The sequence below is a fragment of the Balaenoptera borealis genome (genome assembly GCF_965194805.1).
Source record: "Balaenoptera borealis genome assembly, chromosome: 5".
Taxonomy (NCBI): Eukaryota; Metazoa; Chordata; class Mammalia; order Artiodactyla; family Balaenopteridae; genus Balaenoptera; species Balaenoptera borealis.
The window spans coordinates 81,342,228-81,360,656 of NC_138862.1; the positions used below are offsets into that span (position 1 = coordinate 81,342,228).

The following is an 18,429-nucleotide window of genomic DNA, read 5'->3' on the forward strand; positions in this document are numbered from 1 at the left end:
CTGTTCTAAGATATAATACAAATTTCCTGGACACTATCAACCTAAGCTGGGTCAGGTAATAAGCATATTGGTGAAGAATCCGGACTTCAGAGACAGACTTCCTGGGTTTGACACCCAGCTCTGACAACACCTAGCTCTGAAACCTTGGGTATGTTTGAACAATGTCTCTGTGCCTCAGTTTCCCCATCTGTAACATGAGATGACAGTAAGTGAAAAAGGTTAAGTGAGTTATGTGTGTAAAATGTTTAGTATAGTGCCTGGAACAGAGTAAATGTTCAGTAAATATTAGCAATTATTATTCAGGCCACCCTCCAGAAGCACACCCTATTCTCAACTCATCATGTCTGCCAAGATCTCCTTCAGTCTGCACCCTCAGTCTCCAATTGTGTCAGATGGGCATCCTCTTCTCATGGAAGGACTCTCAGGGACTGTCTCCCTCCCAGGTTGCTCTTGGAGCTTCACATACAAAGACTCAGAGAGACAGACCTTATTTCCTTGCATTATTGTTTGGAAAAGATTGATGCACATTGGTGAATTCCAGCTCTTGGGATGTGCCCAGGGGATAAAGATGCAGTTTTATTGTATCTTTCAATATATATTACATACATACATACACACATGGCAGAATAGGTAAGAGATAATACAACTGAATGAGAACTAATTGTAACAGAGACTTAGGATGAGAGAATTTCTTCGAGTGGGTGATAGATGTAGTTCTCATCTTTTTTCCAGTCATTGCCAAAAGGGCAACTAGAGGATTATAGAGTTTTCAGTGTGTAACTGAAAGACTGATGAGATCAAAAATTCACTCTGAATGGAAAGAAGAACATGGTTGGGAAAGGAGAATTGCCTCTGGACCATAAGCTCAGCAAAATCCAGACTTCTCATAGAGCTCCAGAAAGCAAGGATTAAGAGTATTGGTGCCTTCCTGAGGCCTTCAGGGACAGCAGCAGGGCAAGACTGTGCAAAGTATAAGCTCACCCACCCCTCTGCCCAGCATCTCACCCAGGCGTGCTAGGTCTTGGGCCCCTTGGTCAAATGGATTAAAGTCATAAATAAGTCTTAAATCTTATTTGGAATAGAGAGGGCATTTTATGACATAAATCATTCTCATGGTAGAAAGAAAAGGTTCAAACTGGAAGCTTTGAGATTATTCTAAACTCTCAGCAAAAAAATCAAAGAAAAGCATCTTTTTCTTTACCCAGATTCTTTACCCATAGATGTTCTTAGTCCAAGTATCTGGAACTTCAAGAGGAACCTGAGAGAAGTTACACTTCATTCCCTGAGGTTCCAAATTGTCTGGGCAGGGTTTGTTTCAGTGGCTGAAGTTTCCAAGGTACCAGACAAGGACTTAGTGGGGATCCTGTCATTATGTGATATTTGAGAAAAGATAATGAATGATGATAATAGACGTTGGCTGGCTTATTTGACCACCATGTTTATTTGCAATATCTGTATCATTTGGGGTCTCAGAACAACTTCCAGAGACTTGCTCCTGGAGAAGTGATTTATCATGCACTGTTTTCCCGTGCATGCAGAATATCAGTCTCTTGTGGTCCAGTCATGAAAGGGCAGTTATCTGACTGCTGGCGCAGGGAGGTGTACAGCATTTTTTCATCCTCTTTTGTAACTTGTGATGTTAAGTAGCAAATCCTTCTCCTGTTGGGCCACCTTCCATGAATGTCTTAATTAGATGCCCCTATTCACCAAAAACAAGAATGTAGGGACAGGTGGACGCCACAGAGCAGGGCCTCTGCCAGCGAGGAAGAGCCAAGTTCTGGAATCACCTTAAATCAGGCCATCTGTTGAAAATTCCACCCTTTTCCTGTTGCCCAAGAAGAAGAAACTCTGTTCTCATTTGATATGGCTGTTTATGCCTATCAGATCAAGCTCCAAGCTCAGATCTAGAACAACCCGCTTTAAGTTATTCATTCCCACAGCCAGGTGGGGGCATGATTGGGTCCATAGGCACAGCAGACAGGAGTTTCACTGAGTCCAGAGGTCAGCTCAGAGCCTTGAGCAACATGTCATTGTCAGGATGTCAGCTCAGGAAGGGCTGAAATCACCCTTCCCCGAATGCCCATGAAAAGGTGGGATAAACAATGTGAACTTCATTCCCCTGGTTTTTATTTAGTTCCTCAGGCTGTTGAGATGGTTCAGCAGCTTGGACTATTGGAATCTCAAGGAAAGTCCCTCCATTTTTTTTTTATTGTTTTTTTCCAGTTTTAACAGTAACACATTGTATCAATAAAAAATTTTCTGAAGAATACAGAAAAACTAAAGAAACAACAAAATCACCTAAATCTACCAATGTGATCACACACACACACACACACCTATACATATGTATCCTTGTAGGGTTTTTTCCATAAATTTTTTACAGAACTGGAATCAGACTGTATATATATAATTTTGGATCCAGCTTTGTTTTTCACTTAGCATTATATTCACAAGCATTATTCATGTCATTCAAAACTTCTGGTAAACATCAATTTTAATGCAAGTCTGTCTTTTAACAGATGAAAAAACTGAGGTTGGGTGTGGGGAATAAGCATTCTTGTGCAAGATCACACACCATTTAGCACAAACCCAGTTTTCTGCCTCTAGCTTGGTGCTCTTTCCACACAGCCCAACTGAAAGGCAAGAAGTAATGCAGAGACTAAGAGAGAAGGTGGAACAAGTCAGCTCTGCCCAAGAACCCTCATTTAGAAGTGTATGTGATGTGGCACCTGGGCAAAACCTCTGTGCTCTGGAAAAGGGTAGTCCCTGAGGGATGTGCTCGATGGGTGTGGGTTAGGGGTATTTCATGTAAGGCAGCATGAGCAGGTAGGACACCAGGGGGGGACTGTGTGCCACTCAGTCCCTCTGGGCCCCAGCATTTCGACTGCTGGACTGAACAATAGACCTCAATGAGGACTAGAACAATGGCTCAAGATCCAGTCAAAGCTCTGGTAACCAAAGGATCTTTGGAAAAGGCTGTCATAATGTTTTTTTAATTGAAGTATAGTTGATTTATAATTTTGTGTTAGGGACTTCCCTGGTGGTGCAGTGGTTAAGACTCCGCGCTCCCAATTCAGGGGGCCCGGGTTCGATCCCTGGTCAGGGATGTAGATCCCACATGAATGCCGCCACTAAGAGTTCGCATGCCACAACTAAGACCCGTGCAACCAAATAAATAAATAAATAAATATTTAAAAATATATATATTATATTGTGTTAGTTTCAGGTGTACAGCAAAGTGATTCAGGTATATATTTTTTCAGATTATTTTCCATTATAGGTTATTACAAGATACTGGATATAGTTTCCTGTGCTATACAGTAAATCGTTGTTGCTTATCTATTTTATATATGGTAGTATGTATCTGTTAATCCCATACTCCTAATTTATTCCTCCCCCCACTCCCTTTCCCCTTTGGTAACCATCAGTTTGTTTTCTATGTCTGTGAGTCTGTTTCTGTTTTATAAATAAATTCATTTGTATTATTTTTTAGATTCCACAAATGAGTGATATCATGTAATATTTGTCTTTCTCTGTTGACTTACTTCACTTAGTATGATACTCTCTAGGTCCACCCACGTTGCTGCAAATAGTATTATTTCATTCTTTTTAATGGCTGAATAATAGTGCATTGTATATATATACAACACATCTTCTATCCATTCATCTGTCGATGGACACATAGGTTGCTTCCACGTCTTGGCTATTGTAAATAGTGTTGCTATGAACATTGAGGTGCATGTATCTTTTCAAATTAGAGTTTTCTTCTTTGCCCAGAAGTGGGATTGCTGTATCATATGGTAGCTCTAGTTTTAGTTTTTTAAGGAACCTCCATACTGTTTTCCATAGTGGCTGCACCAACTTACATTCCCACCAACAGTGTAGGAGGGTTCCCTTTTCTCCACACACTCTCTAGCATTTACTATTTGTAGACTTTTTAATGATGGCTATTCTGACTGGTGTGAGGTGATACCTCATTGTGATTTTGATTTGCATTTCTCTAATAATTAGTGATGTTGAGCTTCTTTTCGTGTGCCTGTTGGCCATCTATATGTCTTCTTTGGAGAAATGTCTATTTAAGTCTTCTGTCCATTTTTTGATTGGGTTTTTTACGTTAAGTTTTATGAGCTGTTTGTATATTTTGGATATTAACCCCTTGTCAGTTGCATCATCTGCAAATATTTTCTCCCATTCTGTAGGTCATCTTTTCATTTTGTTGATGGTTTCCTTTGCTGTGCAAAAGCTTTTAAGTTTGATTAGGTACCATCTGTTTATTTTCACTTTTACCTCTTTTGCCTCGGAAAAATGATCTAAGAAAATATTGCTATGATTTATGTCAGATAATGTTTTGCCTATGTTCTCTTCTAGGAGTTTTATGGTGTCATATTTATATTTAGGTCTTTAAACCATTTTGAGTTTACTTTTGTGTATGGTGTGAGGGTGTGTTTCTAATTTTATTGGTTTACATGTGGCTGTCCAGCTTTCCCAACACCACTTGCTGAAGAGACTGTCTTATCTCCACTATATATTCTCCTTTGTCAAAGATTGATTAACCTCAAGTGTATGGGTTTATTTCTGGGCTCTCTATTCTGTTCCATTGATCTATATATCTGTTTTTGTGCAAATACCATGCTGTTTTGATTACTGTAGCTTTGTAGTATTATCTGAAATCCAGGAGGGTTATGCCTCCAGCTCTGCTCTTTTTCCTCAGGATTGCTTTGGCAATTCTGGATCTTTTGTGGTTCCGTATAAATTTTAGGATTATTTGTTCTAGTTCTGTGAAAAATGTCATGGGTAGTTGGATAAGGATCACATTAAATCTATAGATTGCTTTGGGTAGTATGACCATTTTAACAATATTAATTCTTCCAATCCAAGAGCATAGGGTATCATTCCATTTCTTTGAATCATTTTCAACTTCCTTTATCAATGTTTTATAGTTCTCACCTCCTTGGTTAGGTTTATTCCTAGGTTTTTTGTTTTTTGGGTTTTTTTGATGCAATTTTAGACAGGATTTTAAAATTTTTTCTGATATTTCATTGCTAGTATAAAGAAACGCAACAGATTTCTGTATATTAATTTTGTATCCTGCTACCCTGCTGAATTCATTTATTAGTTCTAACAGTTTTTGCATGAAGTCTTTAGAGTACTCTATGTAGAGTATTATGTTATCTGCACATAACGACAATTTTGTTTTTTGGTTTTTGGTTTTTTTGACAATTTTGTTTTAAAACAGCTTTGTTGAGGTACAATTGGCATAAAATGAATTGTACATGTTTAAAATGTACAATTAATAAGTTTTTATGTCTGTATACACCGATAAAATCAGCACCATATCAATATAATGAAGATATTCATCAGCCTCAAAAGTTTCCTTTATCATCCCTTTCTCCCACCCTCCCTACCCACCCATCTCCATCTCCATACAGCCACTGATCTGCTTGTTGTCACTATAGGCCAGATTGCATTTTCTAGATTTTATATGAATAGATTGATACAGTATGTACTCTTTTCCACTTCTTTCACTCAGCATAATAATTTAAAAATTCATGCATGTTGTTGTATATATCAGTAATTAACATATTTTTATTGCTGATTAGTATTTCAGTATACAGGTAGATAGTCCACAATTTGTTTATCCATTCATGTACTGATGGACATTTGGGTTGTTTCCAGTTTTTGGCTATTAAAAATAAAATATGAATATTCGTATACAAATCTTTGTACGGAGAGCTTTCATTCCTTTTGGGTAAAGACCTAGAGGTAGAAATGTTTAGTAGGAGTATTATGTTGTCTTAGTGACTTGACCTCTTTACCATTATGAAATGACTCTGTTTATCCCTAGTAATATTCTTTGCTTTGAAATTTACTTTATTATAATTATATTCATAACTAATATAGCCACTCTGGTTAACCAGTGTTGCCATGGTATATCTTTTTTCATTGTTTTACTTTTAATGTATTTGTGTCTTTATATTTAAATTGACTTTCTTATAGGAAGCGTGTTGTTGGGTTTTATTTTTTAACCCAATCTGACAATATCTGCCTTTTAGTTAGAGTTTTAGAACATTTACATTTACTGTGATAATTGATATAGTTAGGTTTAAAACCACCATCTTGCTATTTGTTTTCTTTTTTCTGTTCTTTTTTTCCCTTTTGCTCTTTTTCTGCCTTCTTTTAAGTTAATTGAATTTTTTTATGATTTCACTTTATCTCCTTTCTTATCTTAGTTGTTTTAACTATCACAGTCTACCTTCAAGTAGCAGAATTTCACTTTACATATACTATAAGAAATTTACAACAACATACCTCCATTTCTCTTATCCAGGTCTTTGTGCTTTTAACTTCTACATTTTAATTCTGCATGCTATAAACCACACAGCATGTTATTATTGTCATAGTTAACTATCTTTTTAAAAGATTTAATTAATAAGAAAAATATTCTTTATATTTATCTATTTATATTTATCAGTGCTCATCATTCTTGTGTATAAATCCAGGTTTCCATGTAGTGTAATTCTAGTGAAAGGATTTCCTTTACCATTTCTTGTAACACAACTCTATATGGTTTGTACATTTGAAAAATTCTTTATTTAGCCTTTTAATTCTAAAGATATTTCACTGAGTAAAGAATTCTAATTTGACAGGTTTTTTTTTTCTTTTAGTTCTTTAAAGATGTTGTTCCACTGGCTACTAGCATACTTTGTTTCCAGTAAGAAAGCTATAGTCATTCTTATCTGTGTTTCTCTCTATATCAGGTGTCTTTTTTTCTCTGGCCTCTTTTATGATTTTTATCACTGATTTTAATCAATTTGATTTTGGTGTTCCTTGGTATAGTTTTATATATATTTCTTATGTTTGGGGTTCATTGAGCATCTTGTAGCTGAGGTTCCATAGTTTTTATCAAATATCAACAAATTTGAGAAAATGTCAGCCATTATTTCTTTAATTTTTTTTCTGTTCCTGACTCTCCTCTTCTTCAGATATTCCAATTACATGTTTATTTGACTACTTGAAGTTGTCCAACAGCTCACCGGTATGATACTCTTTTTTTTTCTTTTTTGTAGTCTTTTGGATAGTTTCTGTAGCGATGCTTCAAATTCACTAATCTTTTCTTCTGCAATATCTAATCTGCTATTAATCCCACTCAGTATATTTGTAGTTTTCATTTAGTATATCATATCTTGACAATTGATGTGGGCATTTTTAAATATCTTTCATGTCTCTACTTAACATGTTCAATCTTTCTTCCAGCTACTTAGATATATGGAATAGAGTTATAATAACTATTTTAAACGTTTTGTCCATTATATCATCTCTATCATTTCTGGATCCATTTCAGTTGATTTTTCTCCTTACTGTTGTTCACATTTTCTTCTTTTTTGCATACGTAGCAATATTTTATTGAATGCCAAACTTTGAAAATTTTACATTGTTTGTACTAGATATTTTTGCATTCCTATAAATATTCTTGACCTTTGTTTTGGGATACACTTAGGTTTACTTGGAATAGTTTGACCTTTTTTTTTTTTAACACGTTTATTGGAGTATAATTGCTTTACATTGTTGTGTTTGTTGCTGCTGTATAATAGAGTGAATCAGCTGTACGTATACATATATTCCCATATCCCCTCCCTATTGCATCTCCCTCCCACCCGCCCTGTCCCACCCCTCTAGGTGTTCACAAAGCACCGAGCTGATCTCCCTCTGCTATGCGCTGCCTCCCACTAGCTATCTATTTTACATTTGGTAGTGTATATATGTCCATGCGAGTCTCTCACTTCATCCCAGCTTACCCTTCCCCCATCCCGTGTCCTCAAGTCCATTCTCTACTTCTTCGTCTTTATTCCTGTTCTGCCCCTAGGTTCTTCAGAACCTTTTTTTTTTTTTTAACTTCAAACGTGGGTCATTTTAATTTTTTTTACTTTTTTATTTTTTAATTTTTTAATATCTTTACTGGAGTATAATTGCTTTACAATGGTGTGTTAGTTTCTGCTGTATAACAAAGTGAATCAGTTATACATATACATATGTCCCCATATCGCTTCCCTCTTGCGTCTCCGTCCCTCCCACCTTCCCTATCCCACCCATCTAGGTGGTCACAAAGCACCGAGCTGATCTCCCTGTGCTATGCGGCTGCTTCCCACTAGCTATCTATTTTCCGTTTGGTAGTGTATATATGTCCATGCCACTCTCTCACTTTGTCCCAGCTTACCCTTCCCCCTCCCCGTGTCCTCAAGTCCATTCTCTAGTAGGTCTGCATCTTTATTCCCGTCTTGCCCCTAGGTTCTTCATGACCTTTTTTTTTTTTTAGATTCCATATATATGTGTTAACATACGGTATTTGTTTTTCTCTTTCTGACTTACTTCACTCTGTATGACAGACTCTAGGTCCATCCACCTCACTACAAATAACTCAATTTCACTTCTTTTTATGGCAGAGTAATATTCCATTGTATATATGTGCTGCATCTTCTTTATCCATTCATCTGTCAGTGGACACTTAGGCTGCTTCCATGTCCTGCCTATTGTAAATAGTGCTGCAATGAACATTGTGGTACATGACTCTTTTTGAATTATGGTTTTCTCAGGGTATATGCCCAGTAGTGGGATCGTTGGGTCATATGGTAGTTCTATTTTTAGTTTTTTAAGGAACCTCCATACTGTTCTCCATAGTGGCTGTATCAATTTACATTCCCACCAACAGTGCAAGAGGGTTCCCTTTTCTCCACACCCTCCCCAGCATTTATTTTTTGTAGATTTTTTGACGATGGCTATTCTGACCAGTATGAGGTGATACCTCATTGTAGTTTTGATTTGCATTTCTCTAATGATTAGTGATGTTGAGCATCCTTTCATGTGTTTGTTGGCAATCTGTATACCTTCTCTGGAGAAATGTCTATTTAGATCTTCTGCCCATTTTTGGATTGGGTTGTTTGTTTTTTTGATATTGAGTGGCATGAGCTGCTTGTATATTTTGGAGATTAATCCTTTGTCAGTTGCTTCATTTACAAATATTTTCTCCCATTCTGAGGGTTGTCTTTTCATCTTGTTTATGGTTTCCTTTGCTGTGCAAAAACTTTTAAGTTTCATTACGTCCCATTTCTTTATTTTTGTTTTTATTTCCATTTCTCTAGGAGGTGGGTCAAAAAGTATCTTGCTGTGATTTATGTCTTAGAGTGTTCTGCCTCTGTTTTCCTCTAAGAGTTTTATAGTGTCTGGCCTTATATTTAGGTATTTAATCCATTTTGAGTTTATTTTTGTGTATGGTGTTAGGAAGTGTTCTGATTTCATTCTTTTACATATAGTTGTCCAGTTTTCCCATCACCACTTATTGAAGAGGCTGTCTTTTCTCCATTGTATATTCTTGCCTCCTTTGTCAAAGATAAGGTGACCATATGTGCATGGGTTGATCTCTGGGCTTTCTATCCTGTTCCATTGATCTATATTTGATCTGTTTTTGTTGATCTGTTTTTGTGCCAGTACCATACTGTCTTGATTACTGTAGCTTTGTAGTATAGTCTGAAGTCAGGGAGCCTGATTCCTCCAGCTCCATTTTTCTTTCTCAAGATTGCTTTGGCTATTCGGGGTCTTTTGTGTTTCCATACAAATTGTGAAATTTTTTGTTCTAGTTCTGTGAAAAATGCCATTGGTAGTTTAATAGGGATTACATTGAATCTGTAGATTGCTTTGGGTAGTATAGTCATTTTCACAATGTTGATTCTTCCAATCCAAGAACATGGTCTATCTCTCCATCTGTTTGTATCATCTTTAATTTCTTTCATCAGTGTCTTATAGTTTTCTGCATACAGGTCTTTTGTCTCCTTAGGTAAGGTAGGTTTATTCCTAGGTATTTTATTCTTTTCATTGCAGTGGTAAATGGAAGTGTTTCCTTAATTTCTCTTTCAGATTTTTCATCATTCGTGTATAGGAATGCAAGAGATTTCAGTGCATTAATTTTGTATCCTGCTACTTTACCAAATTCACTGATTAGCTCTAGTAGTTTTCTGGTGGCATCTTTAGGATTCTCTATGTATAGTATCATGTCATCTACAAACAGTGACAGCTTTACTTCTTCTTTTCTGATTTGGATTCCTTTTATTTCTTTTTCTTCTCTGAATGCCGTGGCTAAAACTTCCAAAACTATGTTGCATAATAGTGGTGAGAGTGGGCAACCTTGTCTTGTTCCTGATCTTAGTGGAAATGGTTTCAGTTTTTCACCATTGAGAACAATGTTGGCTGTGGGTTTGTCATATATGGCCTTTATTACGTTGAGGTAAGTTACCTCTATGCCTGCTTTCTGGAGAGTTTTTATCATAAATGGGTGTTGAATTTTGTCGAAAGATTTTTCTGCATCTATTGAGATGATCATATGGTTTTTATTCTTTAATTTGTTAATATGGTGTATCACATTGAGTGATTTGCATATATTGAAGAATCCTTGCATTCCTGGGATAAACCCCACTTGATCATGGTGTGTGATCCTTTTAATGTGCTGTTGGATTCTGTTTGCTAGTATTTTGTTGAGGATTTTTGCATCTATGTTCATCAGTGATATTGGCCTGTAGTTTTCTTTTTTGGTGATATCTTTGTTTGGTTTTGGTATCAGGGTGATGGTGGCCTCATAGAATGAGTTTGGGAGTGTTCCTCCCTCTGCTATAATTTGGAAGAGTTTGAGAAGGTGTTAGCTCTTCTCTAAATGTTTGATAGAATTTGCCTGTGAAGCCATCTGGTCCTGGGCTTTTGTTTGTTGGAAGATTTTTAATCACAGTTTCAATTTCAGTGCTTGTCATTGGTCTGTTTATATTTTCTATTTCTTCCTGGTTCAGTCTCTGAAAGTTCTGCTTTTCTAAGAATTTGTCCATTTCTTCTAGGTTGTCCATTTTATTGGCATATAGTTGCTTATAGTAATCTCTCATGATCCTTTGTATTTCTGCAGTGTCAGTTGTTACTTCTCCTTTTTCATTTCTAATTCTGTTGATTTGAGTCTTCTCCCTTTTTTTCTTGGTAAGTCTGGCTAATGGTTTATCAATTTTGTTTATCTTCTCAAAGAACCACCTTTTAGTTTTATTGATCTTTGCTATTGTTTCCTTCATTTCTTTTTCATTTATTTCTGATCTGATCTTTATGATTTCTTTCCTTCTGCTAACTTTGGGGGTTTTTTGTTTTTCTTTCTCTAATTGCTCTAGGTGTAAGATTAGGTTGTTTACTTGATATTTTTCTTGTTTCTTGAGGTAGGCTTGTATTGCTATAAACTTCCCTCTTAGAACTGCTTTTGCTGCATCCCATACGTTTTGGGCCATCGTGTTTTCATTGTCATTTGTTTCTAGGTATTTTTTTATTTCCTCTTTGATTTCTTCAGTGATCTCTTGGTTACTTAGTAGCATATTGTTTAACCTCCATGTGTTTGTATTTTTTACAGTTTTTTTCCTGTAATTGATATCTAGTCTCATAGTGTTGTGGTTGGGAAAGGTACTTGATACGATTTCAGTTTTCTTAAATTTACCAAGGCTTGATTTGTGACCCAAGATATGATCTATCCTGGAGAATGTTCCATGAGCACTTGAGAAGAACGTGTATTCTGTTGTTTTTGGATGGAATGTCCTATAAATATCAATTAAGTCCATCTTGTTTAATGTATCATTTAAAGCTGTGTTTCCTTATTTATTTTCATCTTGGTTGATCTGTCCATTGGTGAAAGTGGGGTGTTTAAGTCCCCTACAATGATTGTGTTACTGTCGATTTCCCCTTTTATGGCTGTTAGCATTTGCCTTATATATTGAGGTGCTCCTATGTTGGGTTCATAAATATTTACAATTGTTATATCTTCTTCTTGGATTGATCCCTTGATTGTTATGTAGTGTCCTTCTTTGTCTCTTGTAATAGTCTTTATTTTAAAGTCTATTTTGTCTGATATGAGAATTGCTACTCCAGCTTTCTTTTGATTTCCATTTGCATGGAATATCTTTTTCCATCCCCTCACTTTCAGTCTGTATGTGTCCCTAGGTCTGAAGTGGGTCTCTTGCAGATAGCATATATATGGGTCTTGCTTTTGTATCCCTTCAGCCAGTCTATGTCTTTTGGTTGGAGCATTTAATCCATTTACATTTAAGGTGATTATCAATATGTATGTTCCTATTACCATTTTCTTAATTGTTTTGGGTTTGTTATTGTAGGTCTTTTCCTTCTCTTCTGTTTCCTGCCTAGAGAAGTTCCTTTAGCATTTGTTGTAAAGCTGGTTTGGTGGTAGGTTGACCTTTTTGGGTCAAGCTTTTGTTAGGTAGGACCAGGGAGGCATTTTTTGTAGGGCTAATTTTGCCCAGTTAGCAAGGCAAAACTCTCTAAGTACTCTACTCAATGATTCATGAATTATGGGAGTTTTCTACTCTGATTGCTGGGAATAGACACTATGCCTAGTTCTCTATGCCTTCCAGGGATTGTTCCCTCTCATCCTGATTCCTTCCCCAGCCTCAGGTAGTTTCCTCACACATCTGTGCTAATCACTACTCAGATGAATAATTGAGGGAACTCTCTGCTGATTACTCAAAGTGACCTTCTGCAGAGCCAGCTGGAGTTCCCTCTGTGCAGCTCCCTCCTCTTCAGTGCTCTGCTCTGTGAACTCCAGTCACCTTCGCTCCCCAGATTCCCAGCTCCATCTCTGCAACTCAGAGAGACTTCCAGGATCTGCCTGGGTTTCCCCTCCCTGTGCCACAGCCTAGAAACTCTTTCCAGTCAGTAAGATGTGGCATTTGTAGGGATCACCTCATTTGTTTCCCATCTCTTGGGATTGCCCTTTGGTGTTGGCCATATGCAATGTCCTATGGACCATTGTTTCATATCTTTTGTCCAGTTTTTTTAGTTGCATCACTAGGAGGGTAAATCTGGTCCCTCTTATTCCAGTTTAGTCAGCATAGAAGTCATTCTAATAGTGTTTTAATGGATGAATAATTTGAGGATATAACAGTAACTTGGGGCATAATGGGCTACCCTATACACAGAATTTTTCACCTTTGTCTTATACATTATTAAGTTAAGTTTTTCCCTAACTTTTCCCTCAGTGATGATTTTAATACTTCTGTTGCATATGTAATTTCATGGCAGTTTTCCCCTACCTCACTATCCTTGTTATCTCATCCTATTGTGTTTTCATCTTAACTTGCTCACCCCTGAGGCTTTCTGCTCCTGTTTAACAGAGGTTACACCTTCTTGCAACCTACCGAGGGTCTTGTCCGATAGGAAATTATTTCCAGATATCTTGTCCTCTGAGACTTCATGATGAAGCTTCCTTTCCTTGTTTTGCAACTCTGTTTCATGGGTCCCATCTTGGTCTCTTCACAGGACCCTTTGTAACATACAGAGTATGTCAGTGGCCTTTGGTCTCACCCACTGTCCATCTGGGTGATGGCTAACTCCCTTCTCAAACCACAGCCTAACCCCTAGGACCTGGTAGGCTTTCATCTAGCACAGCTCTCTTGTCCTGAGCTGAACTGTTTGCCATTGCTTGGCACTTTGGTTCTCTGAATAGAGAGTGTACTGGTGGCATTGCTTTCCCCAGCAGGCAGTACCAGCAAGGCTATCTCTCCCTCTGCCTGTGCCTTCAGCACTCTATTATTTGGTGGTACAACACTTGGGTTAGATTTTCCACTGCCAGTTTTCCTTTTACTGTTTCCTGTGTTTTCTCTGAGTTGCATCCTCTTATTTGATATTGAGATCATGGATATAAAGAGGCTGGGGAAAAAGAGATAGCCCTTAAAGTGCCTCAAAAGAGTATGATTCACACGTAAAATATCGGTGCCTGGTTTTCTGGTTAGTAATAACATCATATTTCTTAACCAGAGGGCAAAGAGACAGTCTTCCTACCTATGAGAAGGAAAATTTCAGAGGGAAGACTCACTCTATTCCTGTGGTATGATAAGCCACTCTCTATACTTTCCTTATGCAACTGATTAGGCTTTCAGTAAGTCACAATTCTTCCTAGTTTCTGGAGATTAGTTGTCAATCCCAGTTTTCTCTTTCGAACTTTCATCTTTTTATTTATCTTTAAATGCATTTGAGAAGAAAATTGTAAAACAGTATGTTGGTAAATAACCAATAGTCTGGACTTTTGGAATCCCAGACAAAATTACCTCTACAAATTGGGTGTGTTCCCCCCAAAATTAGGCTAAATGACATTTACTTGTTGGCTATTGATATTACTAAAAATCACTATCATCTTTTCTTAAAATTCCCAGAGAATTGGTGAATTTCTTATATGGCTATAGACTCTTAAAAGGGTCAGAATGGGGTTCATTCAGAAAGTATGAACTCTACAAACTGGATTTCTATGGCCACTGATTTGATCATATCTATGTAATCCATGCTTTTGAAGACACTCATAAAATTCGTGTCTCTACCGTGAAAAGAATGGGGCAACAAAGGGTTTCATGTTTACTAAACATTGTGTCCTTGGATGCTTTCCTCTTGCCTGTCACAGAATCAAAAATCACTGAGAAGCAAGTGCCAACTAAAGACCAAGTATCTGCGACCCCCCTGGGAAACCATGCTGCTCAGTCTTCAGGCTCAGAATCCCCCATAGTGTACCTGAAGGATGTCATGTGTTACCTGTCCTTGCTGGAAACGGGGAGACCTCAGGATAAGCTAGAGTGTAAGTATGCACCCTGTCAAGGGGCTTCGACTTTTTCCTAGGGGAAGAGCTAGTGTCCTGTCTATTGTTCTAAACAGGCTGGAGGTTGATCTGGGATCCTGGGGATGGGTCCTGCCTCCCTGGGGGAGCTTTTCTGCCCTGTCACCAGCAGTGACATGAATATTTCCTAGAATCTGCCCTGGAACACAGTACCAGTTGTATAGGGTGGAAGGTGCATTTGAGACCTTGGTATTGAGAACCAAGATCTGGAAAGGTAAGGGGTCTCTGCAAAGGGTGAAGGCTCCCTTCCTTTGCTGGCAGGATTTCCTGAAAGCCTCCAATCAGAAAGCTGCTGCCTCCTCTTAGAAGATTTTTCAAGGGAAGATTTTCAACATCTATCTTCCTTCCCCTATTCCATGCCCAAGCAACTCTTTAACTATGAAGAACTCTTTTTTTCTTGAGATCTAATCAACCTCTATCTTGTTATAGCTTATTTCCATGTCTTCACCCACCCCCACCCCAAGTGTTTTGACCTCTTGAGAAAGAGGGCTAGTTAATTAAGGGAGTTGAGCTTAGTTTCAAAAACATGTCTTCAGAAGGAGAATAATAGCTGGGGGCAGAAAGGAAAGCCCACAGTGGCTGAAGCAGCCTGCAGTCTGGCAGATGACTCACTCTGGGGACGGTCTCGCTGACCTTTGCGAGCCTACGGCAAACTTTGAAACAGATAACAGGTAGGACCTTGTTAAAAATATATATTGTTTTGGCATCTCTTGGGATCTTAGTAGACACTGAGGGAAAAGCATACACATTATAGCAAAAGTCAAAATTCCAGCTAATAATCGGACTAGTCAATGAAACTTAAGCATTAGGAAAAGTATGGCAAAGGTTAACCCTTGCCCAAAACAAAATGAAACAGTTTGCTCTCTTAGCGAGCTTAAAACCTCCCCCATAGGTTTGAAGTGTTAACAATTACAAGTCTTACATGCTAATTTGGAAGCAAATGTACCAGATTTCTGTTTCTTCTGACTAATGTTAAAAGGGAAATGTCAAATTATTTCCCACATTCAGTTGGATTTTGAGTTTCAGGCATTATATTTGTTCATAACTACCAGAGAGGAGCAAATGTGGCAAATTCTGCGTATTAGTGCCTCTCAGACTGAGTCCTGTAATGGTAATGAAAAGAAACTGTATTTCTAAAAGCTTTTTATTACAGAAAATTTCAAACACAGATACAAGTAGAGAATACAAAGAACTTCCGTGTGCCCATCAACCACCTTCAACAATTACCAGCTTGTGGTCAGTCGTGTTTTATTTATACCTCCCACTTATTTCTTCTGCCCCAGATTATTTTGAAGCAAATTCCAGACATCATATTATTTCATCTGTAAATATCTCAGTATGTACCTCTAAAATAATACAACTTTTTCTTAAATATAACCACAACACCACAATCACATCTAAAGAAAACGATTCCTTACTATTATCAAATATTCAGTCAGTATTCATTATTTTCCCTTACTTGGGGAACAATTCAAGCACTGTTTGAATTGGGATCCAAGTAAGGCCCATACATTGCCATTTGTTACTACGTCTCTTTAGTCTCTCTTAATCTTTTTTTTAAATAGTTGCTCTGAGCTTTGTGAGTTGTTTTTTTTGTTTGTTTTGTTTTTTATTTATTTTTGGCTGTGTTGGGTCTTCATTTCTGTGCGAGGGCTTTCTCCAGTTGCGGCGAGCAGGGGCCACTCTTCATCGCGGTGCGCGGGCCTCTCACTGCCGCGGCCTCCCCCGTTGCGGAACACAGGCTCCAGACGCGCAGGCTCAGTAATTGTGGCTCACGGGCCCAGCTACTCCGCGGCACGTGGGATCTTCCCAGACCAGGGCTCGAACCCGTGTCCCCTGCATTGGCAGGCGGATTCCCAACCACTGCGCCACCAGGGAAGCCCCTCTCTTAATCTTTTGCTTACTTTTTTCCCTACAGTTTTTTGTTGCAGAAACTTGGTCATTTGTCCTATAAAGTTTTCTTTTTTTAAAAAATTAAATTAAATAAATTCAAATCATCTCTGATTTTAGTGATTGAAACCAAGTTAAGGTTTTTTTCTAAATAACCAAGCATGTATTTTTTTTTTGGAAATGATAGCCTGAAATCCCACCCATCATCAATGTAATAACAATAATAACTCATCACTGAACACCTTATTTTTGCTAAGCACTTTAAATGCATTTTCTCATTTTAACCTCACAGTAACCCTAGACGGTTGACATGATTGTTCTCCCTTTATATGTAAGAAAGCATGGAAAAGTTAAATGACTTGCCCAAGGCCATGCTGCTAAAAAATAGGATGCTTGCTCACACTTTCTCATTCTACTCCTCATGCACAGTGGGACCAAAGAGGGCTCCATGTTAGAGCCACCTGGGCCCAGAGTGTCTCTGACCAAAGAATCGAAAGCCCGTGACTTTTCAATAACTTAAACTCCAACCAGAGACACCACTGAATAAACACAGGGTACAGAGACATAAAACACGTAGAAAGAAGTGACAACACAAGGGCAAATGAACAGGAGTGCTGTGACCCTGTGGGTACATCCCAAGAGGTCCAGAGCAGTTACACAAGGGAAGGGTCAGCCACAGAGAACACAGGCATGATGAAGGGTTTTAAAGGGTGGGAGGGAAATGAAGATGTATTCAGCTCTGCTCCCCACCCTGCTTACTTCTGAGACCACAGACAGGATCTCTACCTTTTAGATGAATGATATGGCAAGTTTCCAAATCCCATAAATGAACATTTAGTCCTTTGCCCAAAATTCACTCCCAAATCTTTATCTTCCATCACCTCTCTACAGCTAGAGCATGGTAGAGGATGTTTCTGAATTGCGTGTAGACATTTTAGAAAAAGAAATATAATAGCTTCTATAATAATAACTACTTCATAGCATTATTGAGGATTGAATAAGTAATAATGATAAGGTGCATAGGATGGTACATTGTACATATTAAATGCCATATATAAATATTCATTAATGAAAGAAAATAAAAATAAATAACATCTGTTGTGTGCTCTCTACATTCCAAGTGCTATAGATTTAGCATATCACTGAGATATTAATCTTCATTTGAAAAAAACTTAGGATAAAGAAACTATTATAATCTCCATCTTACAGATGAAGAAATTGAGCCTAAAGAAGATAAATGACTTATGTGATGCCCTAGAGGTGGTAGGACAGGACCAAGGTCTGAACCTGCCTAACTCCACACCCTTTCTGTGTGCAGTAGAAGCAGTGTCCCGTCTATAACTGTGGTGCCTCTGCCCCACCACCAGCAGGGCATCTGCTTTGAGTTGTGTTCCCGTGATGCTGAGAGGTGTGAATGCTCTACAGGGAATCACGCTCGTGACCCAGACCTCATCAGCTGCAGAGTTATTGCTTAGACAGTCCCAGAGGCCAGGTGGCTTGGTTCTCCTCCCTCTTCCCACTGTAAGGAAGGTCAGACTCTGTGCCTTGGAGGGTGGATGAGCTGGCTGCAACGGACTTCACTCCAGTGATGGTCAGAACTGATCTACAAACTGGCAGCAGCAAAGTCTCAGCCCATCCCTGGTACCCGGAGGACATCTCAAGCCTCACCTCTGTGTTTCTTGCAGTCATGTTTCGTCTCTATGATTCGGATGAGAATGGTCTCCTGGACCAAGCGGTAAGCTCTCCAAATATCCCTCCAAGATCCAAGAAAGGCCGGGGGAGAGGGGAACAGGTGAAGGGAGAGGCCGAACACTCTCAGCTCCATCTTCATAGGAATAACAGTGTCTCAATATGAG

General features: G+C 38.2%; 1 protein-coding gene across 4 annotated transcripts in view; it reads left to right on the forward strand.

Annotated features, from left to right (window-relative positions):
* DGKG (diacylglycerol kinase gamma) overlaps nt 1-18,429 on the forward strand; it is a 165,596-nt gene that overhangs the window by 24,036 nt on the left and 123,131 nt on the right. For all 4 annotated transcript variants that reach the window (XM_082392943.1, XM_082392944.1, XM_082392945.1 and 1 more), the window contains exons 5-6: nt 14,474-14,644; nt 18,259-18,308. In XM_082392943.1, coding sequence (XP_082249069.1) covers nt 14,474-14,644; nt 18,259-18,308 — 221 coding nt within the window. The remainder of the gene's footprint in view (nt 1-14,473; nt 14,645-18,258; nt 18,309-18,429) is intronic.